This window comes from Peromyscus californicus, unplaced genomic scaffold, assembly GCF_007827085.1.
Source record: "Peromyscus californicus insignis strain IS unplaced genomic scaffold, ASM782708v3 Scaffold_5__1_contigs__length_169319896, whole genome shotgun sequence".
Lineage (NCBI taxonomy): Eukaryota > Metazoa > Chordata > Mammalia > Rodentia > Cricetidae > Peromyscus > Peromyscus californicus.
In genome coordinates, this window is record NW_026294573.1 from 100,791,925 (window position 1) to 100,810,042 (window position 18,118).

At 50.1% G+C, this 18,118-nt stretch overlaps 1 protein-coding gene across 1 annotated transcript in view; it reads left to right on the plus strand.

Annotated features, from left to right (window-relative positions):
- Positions 1–16,515, plus strand: part of Gabbr2 (gamma-aminobutyric acid type B receptor subunit 2) — a 356,326-nt gene extending 339,811 nt beyond the window's left edge. Inside the window, 4 exon segments of the mRNA XM_052718497.1 lie at positions 2,151–2,333; positions 4,881–5,010; positions 10,837–10,954; positions 13,879–16,515. Coding sequence (XP_052574457.1) covers positions 2,151–2,333; positions 4,881–5,010; positions 10,837–10,954; positions 13,879–14,044 — 597 coding nt within the window. The 3' untranslated portion in view covers positions 14,045–16,515.
- The last annotated feature ends 1,603 nt before the right edge of the window (positions 16,516–18,118 follow it).

The window sequence follows — 18,118 nt, forward strand, 5'->3', positions numbered from 1 at the left end:
TAGTGTCGGCTTACATTTTACAGTGCAAGCACACCCAACCTTTGACATGGTGACTCGATGCTGTCATCCGCAACATTCACGCTCGAGAACCAATTTCTTAACTCAACTGAGTTTTGAAAAATCACACACACAAAAATACACAGCTTCAAGTAAGCTTATGACTTTGTGTTGGGCGTCATCCATGGCCCTCCTCAGCCTCATGTCACCTGTCATCATAGGCTGGACATACCTGTCACACCAATCAGGAGGACCAGCTCAAAGAGATATTTTGCAAGCATTATCTTTTGCAGCCGTGAAGAGGCCTTCACCTCTTAGGGATCCATGCCGCCTGACCTCAGTAGTCTCAAGGGCCAGGAAACAGTGGGGGAAAGTCACCCCTGATATGGAAGCATTAGCGGCAGAGGAGGAGAGAAAAGAGGTCCCTGGGGTGCCTGGGGTGCCTCCATCCCCAGGCCTTCATTCAACCGGGGTTGACTTGAGGACGTATAGCTGCCTTGTCTAACTGTCCACTCCCCACTCAAGTCCCAGGCCGGTGTCACCACTTGCCCGCCTGCACTCTAACACTCTCCATCCTGAAAATGTGCTAGATTCTCGAAGCCCAGCTCTGACTGAGTCGTTTGCTCTGTCACCTTTAACGGCATCTCATTGATCTCTGGGCACAGAGGCCAAATTCCCAATGTTGAGCTGTGTTTCAGCCCTCTGGGGGCTCTTCCAGTACCCCGAGAACCCCGTCTTCCATCCAAACTGCCCTTCCCAATCCAGGCGTGGTGGCACAGGCCTGTACTCCCAGCGTTTGGTAGATAGACGCAGGAGGGCCAGAAGTTCAAGACCAGCCTGGGCTACATAGGAAATTGAGGCCAGCCTAGGCTGTAGGAGACCTAGTCTTTAAAAAAAATAAAAGCTGGCAAGGTGAATCAGAGGCTAAAGGCCTTGCCACAAGGCCTGACAGCCTGAACTGGAGCCCCAGAGCCCACGTGGAGAATGGGAAGAAAGAACGGCCTCCATTGCTCTCTGAACCTCACAGGCATGCCTTGCTATGTGCGCACACACAATGATAAATATGATAATAATAATTGCCCTCCCCCAAGTGCCCTGAGACCCAGACCCCTTGTCCTTTGCCTGTGCTGGGTCTCCCCCAACCTTGGAATTCTTTCCTGCACTGTCCCTTCCAGACAATCCCCCTAACCCCACCCGCACCCCGGCCACCCACAGCACAGCAGCTCCTGGTAGCTCCTATACTGAATCCATTCTGGCCTGACGACAATGAAGCCCTTCTTCACACCCACACCCCAAATCTGAGGAGCCCTGACAGAGGCATGGTGACTGCACCCCTGCTCTTCAGGGCTAAGCCCAGAGCCCTCCCCAAGCTAGGGAAGATTCTAGAATGTGTGGGTAAGATCAGGGCCAAGTTGCAACTTTTTGTCTCCGATTTTTTTTTTTTAATTTTTTTTCCCCCATGGGCCTGGGGGTGTGCTACTGTAGTTAACAGCCCAAACTGCTCTTGACCAGGTTCAGTTCCTAGCACCCAGTCAAACGGCTCACAACGACACCTATAATTCCAGCTCCAGAGGATCCAGCTCCCTCTTCTGGCCTCCACAGGCACCTACATCACATGCACACACAGAACCACCACCCCCATACATATGTACACATATGCACATGATTAAAAATAAAATAAATATCTTTTTTAATTGTTCAAACACGCCCAGACCCCTGACCCACAGAACCTATACTCTAACAGATGTGAGGGGTTTAAGCCATGAAATGCCTTTGCCAGGGCAAACAGGTCAGCAGCTAATCACTGAATTCGGCATGGTTGTGGAAGTCTTCACTTCCTTCCATCTCTCACTGTTGTAGAAACACTCCACAGTCGGGCTCCCCCAGGGCTGTGGACTGCCTCTGCCTCGTGGTGGGGTGTGGGAGAGCCGGGGTCAGGAGGCCGACTCTAAGGCTCAGTGAGGGGAAGCTGTCTACCTACCGTCATGCCCAAGCCTGTGCCAGAGCCCAACCTGAGCCCAGGGCTCCTGAGCCCCAGCCTGCCTCCTTCCTGGGGCCCCTGTCAGCTCCAGAGTAGGGCCGGGTGGAGAGACATGGCTGGGGACAGAGGAACACAGCAGGAGTCTCACGTCAAGCCACCTCTGTGCCTTCAGCTCATTACTCTGAGGACAAACCCCGACGCAGCCACTCAGAACAGGCGATTCCAGTTCACACAGAACCAGAAGAAAGAAGATTCGAAGACCTCCACTTCAGTCACCAGCGTGAACCAGGCGAGCACGTCACGCCTGGAAGGACTGCAGTCAGAAAACCACCGCCTACGGATGAAGATCACAGAGGTGCGTCCACATCTGGAGGCCACCCACCCTCCTGTCCTGGCCCCTCTGCCCGGCCTGCAAACTATCCCTGCTCCACAGTCCTCCAGAACACCCCAGGTCATGACAGCAGGGAGTTTGCCACATCTGACCCCAACTGAGCGCCCAGTTGGCCTGGACTCCTAGAGTCCAACAGTCCCCAGACATGTTCAGGGAGGAAACTTCGGAGTATCTTCACGGAGGACCCAAACAACTCCCCGAGGCACGGTATGGAAAGAGGGTACAAGGACAGGCTTCCCCGGAGATAGGCTGTGCTGCAGTGAACCTGTCCCCAAGTTCTGAACTGCTTCTTGAGTAGTCCGGAGAGGCCAAAGCTGGGGAGCTTTATGTCTAAGCCGCACCCTTAGACAGAACGGGACTCCTCTCCCACTTCTCGCTCTCTCCCTCACTGCCTAGGGCCAGGGGTCTGTCTAGACCCACATCTGGGCTGAGTCAGGTTTGGGTGCTAGCCAAGCAACAGCAGCAAAGAGGCGTCAAACTCAAGCAGCCCCAAAAGGGAGGCTGAGGAAGGAGGGTCACGAGTTTGAGGCCAGCCTCAAAAAGAAAACGACCCAAAGAAAGTGTGTTAGCCAGGCCATGGTAGCACACGCCTTTGATCACAGCAGCTCTTGGGAGGCAGAGGCTGGTGGATCTCTGTGAGTTTAAGCCTGGTCTACAGAGTGAGTTCCAGGACAGCCAGGGCTATAGAGAGAGACCCTATTTCAAAAAAAAAAAAAAAAAAAAAAAAAAAAGTGGGTTTATTTTTCTCACCTAATGGTCCTAAGGACAGGGGTCCCAGCAGGGTCATTCGTGGGGTGAAGGTCCTCCTCTCCTGCTCCCTGCCACTCCCCAGGCACAGCAGGGTAAAGGCATGGAGGTCTCAGGAAGGGGAAACACAGAAAGCCCACACAAGGGATCTTCTCTTAAGGATATGACACACGTGCGAGCGCGCGCGCACACACACACACACACACACACACAGTGCAGTTTGGTTCTGCCTCCCTGTGCTGCCAAAATTTTCATGAGTTCACTTAGCCACAGAGGATGCTGGGAAATGCAGCCTCTTGCTAAACATCTGCAGGGAAGAAGCCAGTTGCTAGAACAGATACGGGATGCCCAGTTAAATCTGAATTTCAAATAAACGACCAGTCGCGCTTTCAGTAACCGCATACTCCATACCAAGTGCAGGCTACACCAAACTGCAAAGAGGACGTTTGCTCTCTGAGGTTTAAAATCCTCTGGGACTTTCGTGTTTTCATTTGTTAGATCCAGCGACCTCTTCGGGGCTCAGAGAACGTGGCCACACAAGAGCGAGCCAACACACCCACCCGGTCCATGCATCTGAAATGCTTTAAGACAGGGCACCCCACACCGGCCTCTGGGGCAAGGAAAAATCAGCTTCTGCCCCTCTGAGTCCGTGGCTAGTTCTCTCTTAATATCAGACATCGATAACGAGCAGTAACAGCACCAAGCTAAGCCTTCCACTTCCTCCCAGCAGTATAACCCCCCATTGCAGGAAGCCTGAGCCACGGCTGAGAACCCCAAGGCAGCTTTGTTTGCCCCAGAATCGGGTCACAGTCTGACTTCCCACTGGACCCATCCTCCACTGCCAGCCCCGCCACTGCGTAGCACAAATAAGAGTATTTTTTTTTTCTTTCGTGGTGGAACTTATGAAGCAGAAAGTTTGCCCCTGCCCTCAGAAGAGTGATTCACAGTTAATATGACTCCCTTCGTGTTCTATAGTAGGAGGCACACTAGCCATCCCCCCCACTACCTCTGTTCACCACCCACACATACTCCCCTGGTTTAGCCCTGATTCTTCTGTAACCTGGGCATGACTGAGCCCCATCATGCTCAGCTCCCCCAGGTGACCCCAGCTGGCTGGAGCATGTATGACAGGGCAGGACTCAGAGATGCCGAGCTCTGCCTTCAGGCCTCCCGGCTGGGGGTCTGATGCCTAGCTATGATATTACTGACTTTCCTCTGACAACTGGTCCCCTCCTTATGTGTCAGGCACTGACTGAGCTCCCCATCCATCATCTCATTGAGTCTCCATGTGCCCTATGAGGTAGGAGCTGTGATGCCCTTGTGCTAGAGACTGAGACTGAGACTCACAAGCCAGTACAGAGCCAGAAAGTGAGGCCTGTCTCCCCCTGACCTGAGCTGGCCTGTTATCCCCGTTCCTTGCCTTTCCTCCTGGGCTTGCTTGGTCCCTCTCAAGGCTCAAGCCCAGACAGCCCTGGTCCATCTCAGCTCCTGCTTGAATGAGTGGAACAAAATCCTTCTCAAGATACAGAGGTCATGCCGGGCAGTGGAGACGCACACCTTTAGTCCTAGCACTCTGGAGGCAGAGGCAGGTGGATCTCTGAGTTGGAGGCCAGTCTGGTCTACAGAGTGACTTCCAGGACAGCCAGGGCTACACAGAGAAACCCCTTCTCAAAAAACCAAAAGAAAAAGAGATGCAGAGGCAGAACTCTGGGGGGCAGGGGTTGGGCCTGGGGACTTGGTCTCAACTGGGCCCTTATCTTCCAGCTGGACAAAGACTTGGAAGAAGTCACCATGCAGCTACAAGACACGCCAGAGAAGACCACATACATCAAACAGAATCACTACCAAGAGCTCAACGACATCCTCAGCCTGGGCAACTTCACAGAGAGCACAGGTGAGAAGATGGGACCCAGAGATGGGACCCATCGCTTTGTAGGTGAGATTGAGGCTCCGAGAGAGCATGGGACTGGTCTGAAGCCACGCACACAGGCAGAGCTGAAGTACTGGGCTCTCACTTCCTGCCTACAGCCTCGAGTCTGTTCAGAGTCTGCTCACCACATCCCCTGCCCTGAGCTTCAGCGTCTTACCCCCAGGTGCCATGTCCACTTGTACAGCCAGTGCCCTAGTGTTCTGACAGGGACACGCTTTATTTCCCTCTCCGTTCCTGAGCAGGTGATTTATAGTTACTTCTTCAAACAGTGTTCCACAGTTTAAGAAGCAGCTCATCTGTGTACGGGCAAACAGCAGTCAGGAGGTTGTGCTACCTGTCCCTCTTACCAACCACATGAGAAGAGTAGGTCACCATGACATGGGTCACTCTCTATATACCTCTCAGCAAAAGCCAGTATGGGTAGGATGTTCGAGAGAGGACATTTTCCTGTGATGTTGGAAATCAGGCTGGCCCTCTGCAAATGCGAAATGTTAAACTTGAGTTAGCAGCTTCCTAAGCAGGTGTCCACCCTTGGAAATACATCCATGTGGGCACCGACACAATGTTATCACAATGCTTATTATAACGTTATTGGTAGGTGAGAAAGACTACCACTAATGTACATGTGCATCATTAAAGTGATTTCATTAATTATGAAACAATAGAGCACTTTGTACAACCACTTATAAGTGAGGTAAGGGATGGGGGATAGCTGAGTGACAGAGTGTCTGCCTATCATGTTTGGGGCCCTGGTTTCTATCCCCAGCAATGGTGGGAGAGATTAAAGGGGTTAGAGAGATGACTCAATGGCTAAGAACACTTAATGTTCTTGAGAGGACCTGGAATCGGTTCACAGCACCCACACTGAGCAGCTCGTAACCATCTATAGCTCCAGTTCCAGGGGGTCTGATGCCCTCTTCTGGTCTCCTTGGGTATCTGCATGCCTATGTATGGAGCACATAAACTCATACAGGCACACACGTACACATTAAAATTTAAAAATCTCGCCGGGCGGTGGTGGCGCACGCCTTTAATCCCAGCACTCGGGAGGCAGAGCCAGGCGGATCTCTGTGAGTTCAAGGCCAGCCTGGGCTACCAAGTGAGTTCCAGGAAAGGCGCAAAGCTACACAGAGAAACCCTGTCTCGAAAAACCAAAAAAAAAAAAAAAAAAAAAAAAAAAAAAAAAAAAAAAAAAAAAAAAATTTAAAAATCTCTTTTAAATTTTTAAAAAAAGCTGTGAGGTAGATCTCCAAGTGCAAGAAGCCAGCATTACGATACACACACACACACACACACACACACACACACACACACACACACACACACACAGGCATGCAGCCTGTCTTAGAGTTTTGGCTGCTGTGAAGAGACACCATGACTACAGTAACTCTTAAAAAGAAAAACATTTAATTGGGGCTGGATTACAGTTCAAAGGTTTAGTCCATTATTATCATCATGGCGGGACATGATGGCATGCAGGCAGACATGGTGCTGGAGAAGGAGCTGGGAGTTCTACATCTTGATCCACGGGCAGCAGAAGGAGGCTGTGTGCCACACGGGGTGTAGCTCAAACATATGAGACCTCAAAGCCCAACACCACAGTGACACACTTCCTCCAACAAGGCCACACCTCCTAATAGTGCCACTCCCTGTAGGCCAAGCGTTCAAACACATGAGTCTCTGGGTGCCACACCTGTTCAAACCACCACAGCCATATGTAAGTATTTGTGCAAGTGCAGTTTTTAAAGGACTAGAGGACAAGCAGGTTGTCAGCAGTGCGCTGTGGGAAAGGCGAGGTGCCGCAGAGCACACGGGCAAGCATTCTCTTTGTTTTCGTGCGTACACTCCCCTGCTGTTGGGCTTTCATCAGCACACATTCGTCATTTGTTAGAAAGTTGTTTTAGGGGCTGTGGCTGCAGCACTGTGGAGAACAGGCCCATCCAGGCTCCGAGTTCAGCCTCCAGTGACACACAAAAATAATCTATGTGTAAGTCAATGAAAATATTTTCCTTTTTTTAAAGATTTGTTTATTTATTATGTATATAGTATTCTGCCTGCAGGCCAGAAGAGGGCACCAGATCTCATTACAGATGGTTGTGAGCCACCATGTGGCTGCTGGGACTTGAACTCAGGACGTCTAGAGCAGCCAGTGCTCTTAACCGCTGAGCCATCTCTCCAGCCCCATTATTTTGTTTCTTTTTTTCTCACATTTTCCTTTTTTGCCCCCCTTTCCCTACAGTGTTCTTACTATAGAAGAGTCTATATTAATAGTTTTGAGAGGAGGTCACATGTAGCCCAGGCTAGCCTAGAACTTTCAATGTACTTTGCCAAGGATGATCTTGAACTACTGCTCTTTCTGCCTCTGCCTGAAAGTACTGGCATCATAAGTACGTGCAGGCTTTAAAGTCACACACATATATAAATACACACACACACACACACACACACACACACACACACACACACACACACATCTTACACAAAATGTTAATTGTAAAGAAATATTCAAATGAAAATAGTTACAAAGAATTTTAAAGAATAAAAATTACTCCTGGGCCAAGCATAGTGGCACACACCTTTAATCCCATCACTCTGGAGGCAAAGGCAGGCAGGTCTTTGGGAATTAGAGTCTAGCCTGGTCTATGTAATGAGTTCCATACCAGCCAGAACTGCATGGTGAGACCCCGCCTCCCCCGGCAAAAAATCAGTTCTAATAATTCTAGTGTTTTACAAAGGAAAGCACTTCAGATTACTGGAGGGAATGTTTTCAGTTAACTTCCCTGGGATCCGTGAGTAGCCATGTGGAAAGAACAGAGGTAGATCTTCACTTTGTACTTTGTACTTCACTTTGTAACATCAAAGTTCATCTCAGATGGACGCAGGTTTAAATATAAAAGGTGAAGCCAAGAAAGTACTGGAAGAAACCAGATGATAAGTTCTTAAGAACTCCCAGAAGGGGCTGGTTTTTTGTTTTATTCACTTTAATACAAAACAGAAACCAGGAGGACAGAGAGTTTGGGGACAGCCTGGGCTATATAGTAAGATGTTCGCCTGGGCTATATAGTAAGATGTTCATTTTGTTGTGGTGGTGGTTGGTTTGTTGTTGTTTGGGGGAGGGGTTGGGGGTTTGGGGTTTTTTGTTTGTTTGTTTGTTTGGGTTTGGTTTTGGGGTTTTGTTTTGTTTTGTTTCCAAGACAGGGTTTCTCTGTGTAGCCCTGGCTGTCCTGGAACTCGATTTATAGACCAGGCTGGCCTCAAACTCACAGAAATCCTCCTGCCTCTGCCTCCTGAGTGCTGGGATTAAAGTCATGTGCTACCACGCCTGTCAAAGATGCTGATTTTTAAAACTATATATTGCTAAGCAAACAGGTAAGAGGCTGGGGAGCTGGCTCATTATTATGATGGTTCAAAACCATCCTTCACTCCAGTTTCAGAGGATCCAATACCCTCTTCTGACCTTCGAGGTCACAAAGCACACACATGGTGCACAGACATACATGCAGGCAAAACACTCCCACACACAAAATAAAACAAATAAGTTTAATTTTAATAAAAGGAAACAGGCAAGAAAGCAGAGCTTCTCGAATACAGCTGCTTGAAGTAGACATTGTTCTGACCCACTCTCTGCTGTTGGTGCTCAGTCTGTGTGTCATAGATTTTGTGCTACTCTAACCAATAACACAGACTTGACAGTCAAGTACCACAGAAATAGGGGCTGGGGAGATAGTTGGTAAAGTGCTTGGAGGACCTGAGTTTAATCTCCAGAACCCACATGAAAAGCCAAGTGTCGGGGTAAACGCTGTCATCCCAGCACAGGGAGGCAGAGACCAGCTGAACCCCAGGGGTTCCCTGGGCAGTCGGGCTATCCTCCTGGGCAAGTTCCATGCCAATGAGAGACCTTACCTCAAAGAATAAAAGTAAAATGGGGAAGGTGGACAGCACCTGAGGAAAACCAAAGGTGTATGACAGGGTGCCCGAGGAATGACACCCACAATATGAACACATCATCCACACCACACCACACACACACACACACACAAAAGGAGGAGGAGAGGAAGGAAGGAAGGAAGGAAGGAAGGAAGGAAGGAAGGAAGGAAGGAAGGAGAGAGAAAGAAAAGCCATAACATAAATGTATTTTCTTATAGTTCTGGAGGCTGGGAGTCCAGAAGGAGGGTATTGGTAGGCTCAGTGTCTAGAGAGGTCCTTGTCTCTGTTTCTGAGATGGTGCCTGGACCACCTCGCTTTCCGAAAGAAAGTGGAAGGGACAGAAAAGTCTCAAACTGTCCCTCGAGCCCCTTTGGAAGGACACTAAACCCTTCCCTGAGGGGTTCACCTTCGAGACTCCTTCGCCTTCTGAAGTCACCACCTCTTAACTCACCACAATGATGTGCAGAGGTATGTGCCTGCAGCTCCAGCAACCCAGAAGGCTGAGGCAGGGGGATCATCTGAGCCAGCAATTCAAGACCAGCCTAGACAACATAATGATAGCCCACCTCAAATGAATAAGTAAATAAACAAACAAACAAACAAACAAATAAAAATAAAAACGTGAACTTAAAGGGACATGTTCAGACCACAGCACTGGGGCTTTACAGTCGCCTCTTGTTAGTCATGGCATCGGTGTAGTCATGCTCTGTAAGGCCACCATGAATAGCGACAAACACCAGTGCTCTGGGGGAAGCCCAGGGTGAGGCTCCTGTGAGCTCCTCCCAGGTTGGCACTTTTTGTCAGCCGATCGATATCTTGCTTCCTTCTGTACATGTCCCCTTCCCAGCACACACTGTACATTGGGCAGCACTGTGCGCATGGCCAGCCGCACTATAGCTTGTGCCCGATGGACGCTTGCCTGACACCTGTGTTTTAAGAACACTCAGCACTACACTTGGGGACCGTTTTAAACAGGAAGGTCGCCAACAGAAAAAGCAAAAACGTGTCAAGCAACTTCAAGGATAGAACGGTGTGGAAGCTGTACAATGAGAGGCTGGCGTCGGGCTGGGACATATATGCCAGGCAATTCAAAATTACTCACACCGTAACTCAACCATCATATGCACACACACACACACACACACATACACACCAAAAAAAAAAAAATGACCATGGCGCATCTGGAGTATTGATTGCAGGCTGACAAGTCCATTTTAGAAAGCAAATGAGTTTGCAAATGCAGAATCCATGAATAATGTGGATCAACTCGCATGGATGCAAAATCACATACCTATACCATCCCCCACGACAGTGAAAACCAAACAAAAGAACTGATGTTCCTCCCCTGCCAAACAAACCCTAATCTCTTGGGCGGGGTACAGACTTCATATTTCTCTAATGTCTCCAGATGCTTTGGAAGCCCAAGGAGGAATTTTCTTGGCCATAGCCTGTGGCCGCACACAGTCCTCTGAGTGGGGTCCCCAGAGCTTAGATAACTAGTCCATAGAGAATTTTACCCTTTCTCACTAACCACTCTGCCCAATGAGGACGTTAGAGTTAGAATTCCTCAGTCTAAGATACACGGCCCACACAATCCACTTGATTGCCACACTGACTTTTCTTCTTGAATGGAAAGAGGACAGATCAGCCACACACTTCCCCAGCCCGTGGCTGTTGGCCATGGATGGCAGATCCTCAGCTCACTGCCTGGGTCCAGAAGGGCTGGGGGACAGACCCTGGCTCAGAGAAAGGAGAGGAACTGTGGACTCTTATTCCATGGACAGCATCCTCAAGGTCCCATGACTGCGTTTTAAAAGCTAAGTTAACAAAATTTTGTTAATTCTGTGATGTCATTTTCAACAGATGGAGGAAAGGCCATTTTAAAAAATCACCTCGATCAAAACCCCCAGCTACAGTGGAACACAACAGAGCCCTCTAGAACATGCAAAGACCCCATAGAAGACATCAACTCCCCAGAGCAGTAAGTACCTTCTCCATGAGAACCGTGCCCAGGAGCACATTGCCACAGCACAGCTGTCTGCGATGTGCACAGCCATCATCTCACCTGAGCTCTGCGTGACCCAGTAATGCAGCCATATTACAATGCTCCTTTTACAGGTCAGAAAACTAGTATCCAAAAGGGGGAGGCGACCCATGCAAGCTCACCCAGTACTTGAGGGCAGGAGATAGGATTCGAACTCAGTACACTGCTTTTGTTGTGTGCATACTGTAACCTTATGAAATCAATATACTTGATAATTGAAAGCAGTTCGTGTCAGACAGATGCTGGAGAAACAGCAGTGCCCAAAACAGAGACCCCTTCTTTCCAGTGAGCCCATGTCTTGTGGCGTCTCCATTCTCTTTGGCAGGCTAATTAATTAATTAAAAAGGCAAGGCCTGGCATGCTCATAATAGGTGCTTTGGAGGTAAATGAGGCAGGGAAGGGGACTGTCGCATTAGATAAGGTAGATCAGAGAAGACATGAAACACCTGCACACCTCAGCTCTGTTCCCACCAGCGACTTTAGCCCATTCTGCCATATTGGAAGCAGGGGGTAGATACACAAACTCTGACACACGGCTTCCGGGAAGTGACAAGCAGACAGGAACCAGCAAAGGCAAGCACATCACTCGGGAAATATGATGTTATTAAGTCATCAACCCAGCAAACCCGAGACTGGCCAGCTTGCCATCCAGAACACCTTCCAGTGTTAAGGACACAGAGCGGTTCTCTAGTCCACCGCCTCCAGAGTGAGGCAGACCTGTGAGCCCCCTGGACTGAGCTCAGGTTCTGGTGCTCGGTGAGCTCCTACCAATCATGTGTTGACTGTGGGGAGGGGAATGAGATCTTAGCAGACAGGAGAACGCCTTGACTCCCAAAACATAGGGTACACCTCCTCACCTAGACAGACTGCCTTGCCCAGGCTGCTCAGATGGGTCCCTTTCCCTATAGCCAAGTGCGTTCTCCAGTTCCTCTTTTCTCCTGGATGCTCAGCCAGCAGATCTTGCCCCAAGAAATGATCATGGCTGACATCATACACAGTTAACTTAATTTCATCATGAAGCTGTTATCCGTTACTCAGGTCCCGAAGCTGCTGGCTTTGTTTCCCTGTATCCCAAAAGAAATTTAAAAATATAAATTAAGTAACAGAAAATGGGCTGATTTATAATTTGGCCTGAAGAGAGAAAGGAGCCCACTTCCTCTCCAATGTGCTGGTGGCTGTCTGAGGATTATGGAAAACCCTGAGGCAAAGAAGGCCAGAAGTCAAGCAGCTTTAGCTGTGAGGCAGTTGAACCATTAGAGAGGGAGTGTCCGGCCCCAGGCTCCCTCCATTGCCTGGGCTCTCACCAAGGAGAGCCCAGGCGTTTTTCTTTCTACGAATTTAGAGTGTCCCTTCCGCTCACAAGGACCCCAGCCTATTCTCAGCATGGGATTACCACTACAGAATCCCCAACCCTCTCTTCTGTGAACATTGATGTGTCTGAGAAGTCTTCCTGAGCAACAGGTCCTTGGGGAACAGGGGTCCATTTCATATGCACCCGCACATCTCAGAAGCCACCAGGCCCTGAGTAAACTCTGAGGCACACCCTGTTGGGATTGCGTGCCTCTGCCACAAAGCCATGGGATTCCATGGAGGCAAAGACACAGCCTTTCTGGTTCTGCCTCACTGCCAGTTCCCTAAACAAGTCGCAGAAGCCCTCTGTCTGTCTTTGTCTTTGTAACAGGGGTAGTGACGCTTGACTCTTTGTTTTCTGTTTTCTTTTGCGAGGATCTCGGTTTGATTTGGTTGGGTTTGCACCTGAGAACCCAGATACTGGAATGTAGCCTGAGAGGCATTGCAGTGCCAAATGGAGCCAAAATGCCTCTGGGATCAGGAAGCCATCCCCTGGGCACATTCCCTATGAACAGCCTCTTTAGAAACTAAAGCGACTCGCCGACTTGACGGTCATTAAGACTTTAAGGATGTGGCCAGGAGAAGGGAGCCAGAGGGCAGCTACCTTTTCCCTTCTTATCCCTCCTCTATCAGTAACATGCAAGTGCCTCCCCACACTGCCAGCTCATCCCATCTCCAGCTTCCGGCTTCTTTCTAAAGTTCTGGGGACTTTGACGAGGAAGGGGCTCACTCCCAGAGAAGGTAGCACAGAGGATGATAGTTAAACTGGGCCATGAGCTCCAGAGGAATCATATTCCGGGTAGGAAAGGTAAAGGCAAAAACACAAAGGTGGGTTGTCAGAAATGAGCCACCAGAGGGCAGCACTTGAGGGAGACAAGAGCCGATTCACCCAGAGCGTTTGGAGAGATCTTAGGGGCCTCATCAGGATGTGCCTCCCCCTCTCCCCCCACCCCGCCCCCAGCTTCTGTGACTTTCCAATATTAGGACGGCAGGGTTAATCACCAAAGAAGCTAAAAGGCCAGGAATGAGCCTGCTGAGAGGGATGGGCTGCTGGGTACAGCAATGACAGAGGGCAGGAGGAGAGAGCAGGCCGCTGGGAAGCCTGGGATTGAAAGCTGGGGGCTGCGGTTGAAAGCCATATCACACAGAGGCTTTGCAATTCAAGATGAGTGGTACCCATGTGTGAAGCATTGATTGGGCCCTCATAATTCTGCCATGATAGTTACAGTAGTCAGCAAGCCCCCACCATGGGGGGATAGGGAGGTGGCATAGGGAAGATGCAATCTTGGTCCTACTAGTCTTCCTGGCTATTCCCAAGACAATAGCAAGTACCTGAGCCTCTGTCAAAGGCCTGCTTCGTGTCTGAAGGTTTAGACTATTGAGCCGACAGATCTTGGATTTAAGGGGACACAGATTCCTACACTCAGAACAGTTTAGCCAAAGTGGGAGCGAGGGGCTTTCAGGAGAGCAGCCACCCCTCACTAACTCTGCCTCTCTCTCTCACCCCGCAGCATCCAGCGCCGGCTGTCCCTCCAGCTCCCGATCCTCCACCACGCCTACCTCCCGTCCATTGGAGGCGTGGACGCCAGCTGCGTCAGCCCCTGTGTCAGCCCTACCGCCAGTCCCCGCCACAGACATGTGCCACCCTCCTTCCGAGTCATGGTCTCGGGCCTGTAGGGGTGGGAGGCCTGGGGCCGGGGCCTCCCCGGGGACAGTACCATGCTGGGTCAAGGCACCTGCCACTGGCACACTGATGGCCGTGAGAAGCGGAGCACTACACTGCCTCTCCAGACTGCTGGAATGGCGCTCGGGCAGAGGGGGACTCGGCACCGACCTCGAGCCTTATCTGTGAAGGTCTTACTCTCACGAGGGAGAGGGATGGCGATGACTTCTCCTTGGTGTCTGCAAACAAAGAGGAGCTGGGATGTCTGAAACTTGCAAAAACAAATCAAATTCTAGACCAAGGAGAGAGACCTCAGACTCCAGCCGTCCTCACCAAGTGGCCAGAGCAAGGGCTCTGCAGAAATGGCCTCTGCACTCTGCACACACGTCATCGGTGGTGCCCGCCCCCCCACACCAGCCCTTCTCCACTCTGGGGAAGAAGGTGAGCAGGGCCACCAGGTCCCCAGCAGCTGGCCCAGCCCACCTCAGCCTCCCTGGAACAGGGAGTCAGCAGGAAGGGCAGACAGACACAGCCCTGGGGCTGGGGGGACCAGAGCAGGCAGCTGCGCATGCTCCCAGGGGACGCTGATCAGCAGAGAGATGTTTGTTACTCTCTGATAAATGCCACACATTAACACAATAACACCCGTTCTGGGGACTGTGGGGATTCAGGGCACCGCACTGCAGATGCGCTCTGCAGTATTCAACCGACAGTCTGTCATGCACCTACCATGTCGGCCATGTCCTTATGTTCAATTTTAGGGTTCCCGGTAATAAGGGGAACCACCTGAGCTAATCATGGAATGTCTGCTCCCAGAAAACACGATAAAGAAAGATTGTGCACTTTAACCTCTCCCACGGGGGCCCAAGGGCTGCTGGGATTTTTTTTTCCCCCCATTGACTTTGTTTCTGACCAAAGTGAATCAGGGGTATTCTGCTAAAAGTCATCCCTGTGTTCCCGGAGAGAAAAGAGCTGCTGGCCCAGGGCTTCCTGGCTTCCAGAAGGTAGCCTTTCAGTGACCCTCCAGCCTGGCCCGTGTGTGACCATTCGGGTGTCACCGGGGTGGACAGTCAGCAGGCCGGGTCTCACCCTTCACATCATACTTCCCTTGTAATTGAACCCCAAAGAGCACCGGCCCGGGAGTCAGACCTGGGTTTGAGTCTTCAGTCCCCTCAGACTCCCTCCATGACCTTGGGCAAGTCACCAGTGTCTCTCTGAGCCTCAGTTTCCCCTCTGTAACAGACTGGGGTTGAAATAACACCCATCCTGCCTACCTCACAGGGTCACTCTGGGGATGGACACTCATCCAGGAGAGCTTTGCACTGTGAAGCAGCCCTGACCTGTGAGGTATTAGTGTGACTATGACCTTCAGCCCTCCCACAAGCTGGGGGTGCAGTGTGGCCCAGAGAAGCTTCCAGCAAGGCCCTCTACCCAGGCACAGCCCAGCGGGAGGGAGGCTCAGAACTCTTCTGACATTCCTAGACAGGTTCATTCTTTGCTAAAGGCCTGAATGGCAACGTCCAGGGGCGTCTGCACAACCGAGCGGTTCAACCGCTCGCTCCCTAAAGAATCCTAACGGCAGCTTCAACCGAGCAGGCAATAATCTCTTCCCAGACCACGGCAGTCAGGAGCACCCTGCTGTCAACCACCAGGCTGTGATGAAAGGACCCACGGGAATTACCATCGCCAACGCCAACGTTTCAAAACACCCTAATTCACGTAGCCTAGCTCTCCCCTCCCCTCCCTCAAAGAGAGGTTACGGAGGTTCTGTAGCTTTTAAGGGGGGAAAATGTCAACCCATCATAGGTCAAGTTGACGTCATTCTCTGTTTAGGCACTAAAACTCTGTGTTGTCACTCACTGTGTGTTAACCAGTATTTCCTTGCTTTTTTGATTTCACCAAAACCAAATTTCATTTAAAAGATCGCATTCATTTTTTTTCAAAGGGAAAGAGATAATTAACTGTACATAATGTATACAGACAAAAAAAAACCTGTAGAAATATTACTCCAACCTAGCAGGAAAAACAAAAAACAAAAGTATTGGATTGTCGGAGGTGAGCGTGTGTCTGTAATCCCTTGTGACTCCGAACCGTGCTCTGTCTTCTAGGTAAACCCACAAGGTACATCTCTGTCTACTGATCCTGTAGCTTCACCCATTTTATTTTTTTATTTTTAATTTCTCTGCAATTAACAAGCCCCACAACGTGATTCTGGCTATCTACTGGTTCTGTTCTTTTATATGCAGCAAACACACGGTCCATTTCCTAGAGGCTTCCGCCCGAGGGCATCTTCCAATGACGTTAGTGCACACACACACACACACACACACACACACACACACACACACACACAAAACCGCTTTCAATTAGACCGGAACTGGCAGAATCAAATGTAAATGAGGAGTTTCTCTCACCCCACTGCATGGTATCGATTTTTAATAAATTGTTGCAAATTTGTTTTTATGAATAAAAGGGGAAAAAATCCTGTTGGTTTTAATGCCCACTCTTTCCAAAATGGGAAGTCCTGGGGTTGGAAACTCAGGGGACGACTCTGAGGTGGCTGCTGGACACTGTCCTTCCCTCCACTTCCGTTCTGTTGACAGTCACAGAGGAGTCTGCAGCCATGTGACCCCCCCCCCAACTTCATTTCTTCATTTTTAAGTTGGGTCTCACTATCCTGCCAAGGCTAGCCTTGAACTCACAACCCTCCTACTTCATGCCACACTCAGCTTGACCTCAACTTCTGATTGCTCTAAGGGTAGGAACCTGACCTAAGCTGCATCAGTAAGTCCCTTCCTCCCCTGAAGAGGAATTTAGTCTGCCCCAGAAGAGGAAAGCAGAGGCAACTGGGAGCAATGAGCTGCAGGCCTAAGTGACGACGGAGTCCGAGTCTTCGGGGATTGTCTGAGAGTCCGGCAGCAGCCTACCCCTTCATCTGCCGGCCTTCCTCAAACCTCCACATGGCCCCTTTGGCTTAGCTCAAACTGGATCCTGTTGCCAGGTCTCCCCTGCACCCCAGGGTGCCATCCAAAGGCTGTTTGCACTTTCTCCCAAGCCCTCACACCGGCAGCTCCAGCCATCCTCCAAGTCTCCCCCAGGAAACCCTCTTCCTCTTCTCTGGGCCTTCCCTTAACACTCAGGCTTGAACGTCTCTTCCAGCCCACACTGTGAGAGCCTGAGAGTTATGTAGCTTACAGTTTGGAGGGCTGAGAGTCCAAGGTTGGACTGTCCTATCTGGTCTGCTTCTGATAAGGGCTTTCTTTTTCTTTCTTTCTTTCTTTCTTTCTTTCTTTCTTTCTTTCTTTCTTTCTTCCTTCCTTCCTTTCTTCCTTCCTTTCTCTTTCTTTCTTTCTTTCTTTCTTTCTTTCTTTCTTTCTTTCTTTCTTTTTTTAAGATTTATTTATTTTGTATACAATGTTCTGTCTGCATGTATCCCTGCCCAGCAGAAGAGGGCACCAGATCTTATTATAGATGGTTGTGAACCACCATGTGGTTGCTGGGATTTCAACTCGGGACCCCTAGAAGAGCAGCCAGTGCTCTTAACCTCTGAGCCATCTCTCCAGCCCGAGGGCTTTCTTGGTTGAGTCACAACATGGTAGAGAAGTGAAAAGGGACCTGCCTGAGTGGAGAAGGAGTCAAGTACACGAGTTCCCATTCTCATGAGAACTCACTCACTCCTCGGGACCAGCATGAATCCCTTCCAAGGGTGATGCCCCACAGCTTAACCACCTTCACCAGCCCCATCTGTTAATGATTCCACCACTCAGTCTGCCAACCTGGGAACTGACCTTCCAGCACATGAGTCTGTGGATAGCACGTTATTAGAGCAAGCATCAGAAAATGTGTTGTGACCTGGAGCCACGGGTTCTCAAAGAGCCCAAGTACAATGATAAAAATGCTAGCGAACCAGGCCAGGAACACTGTGCTCACCAGGATTGCAGAATGAACTCTACACCCAAAGCTTCAGGAGTCAGGCAGCTAGCAGCTGGCCCAAAGGCTCAGCTGGGGCTTAGGAGCGATTCACTTGGCTGCCTTTGCTCTCCAGTGCCATGGTGGTCCTAATGTTCTCTTGTTCTCCACACCTGTAA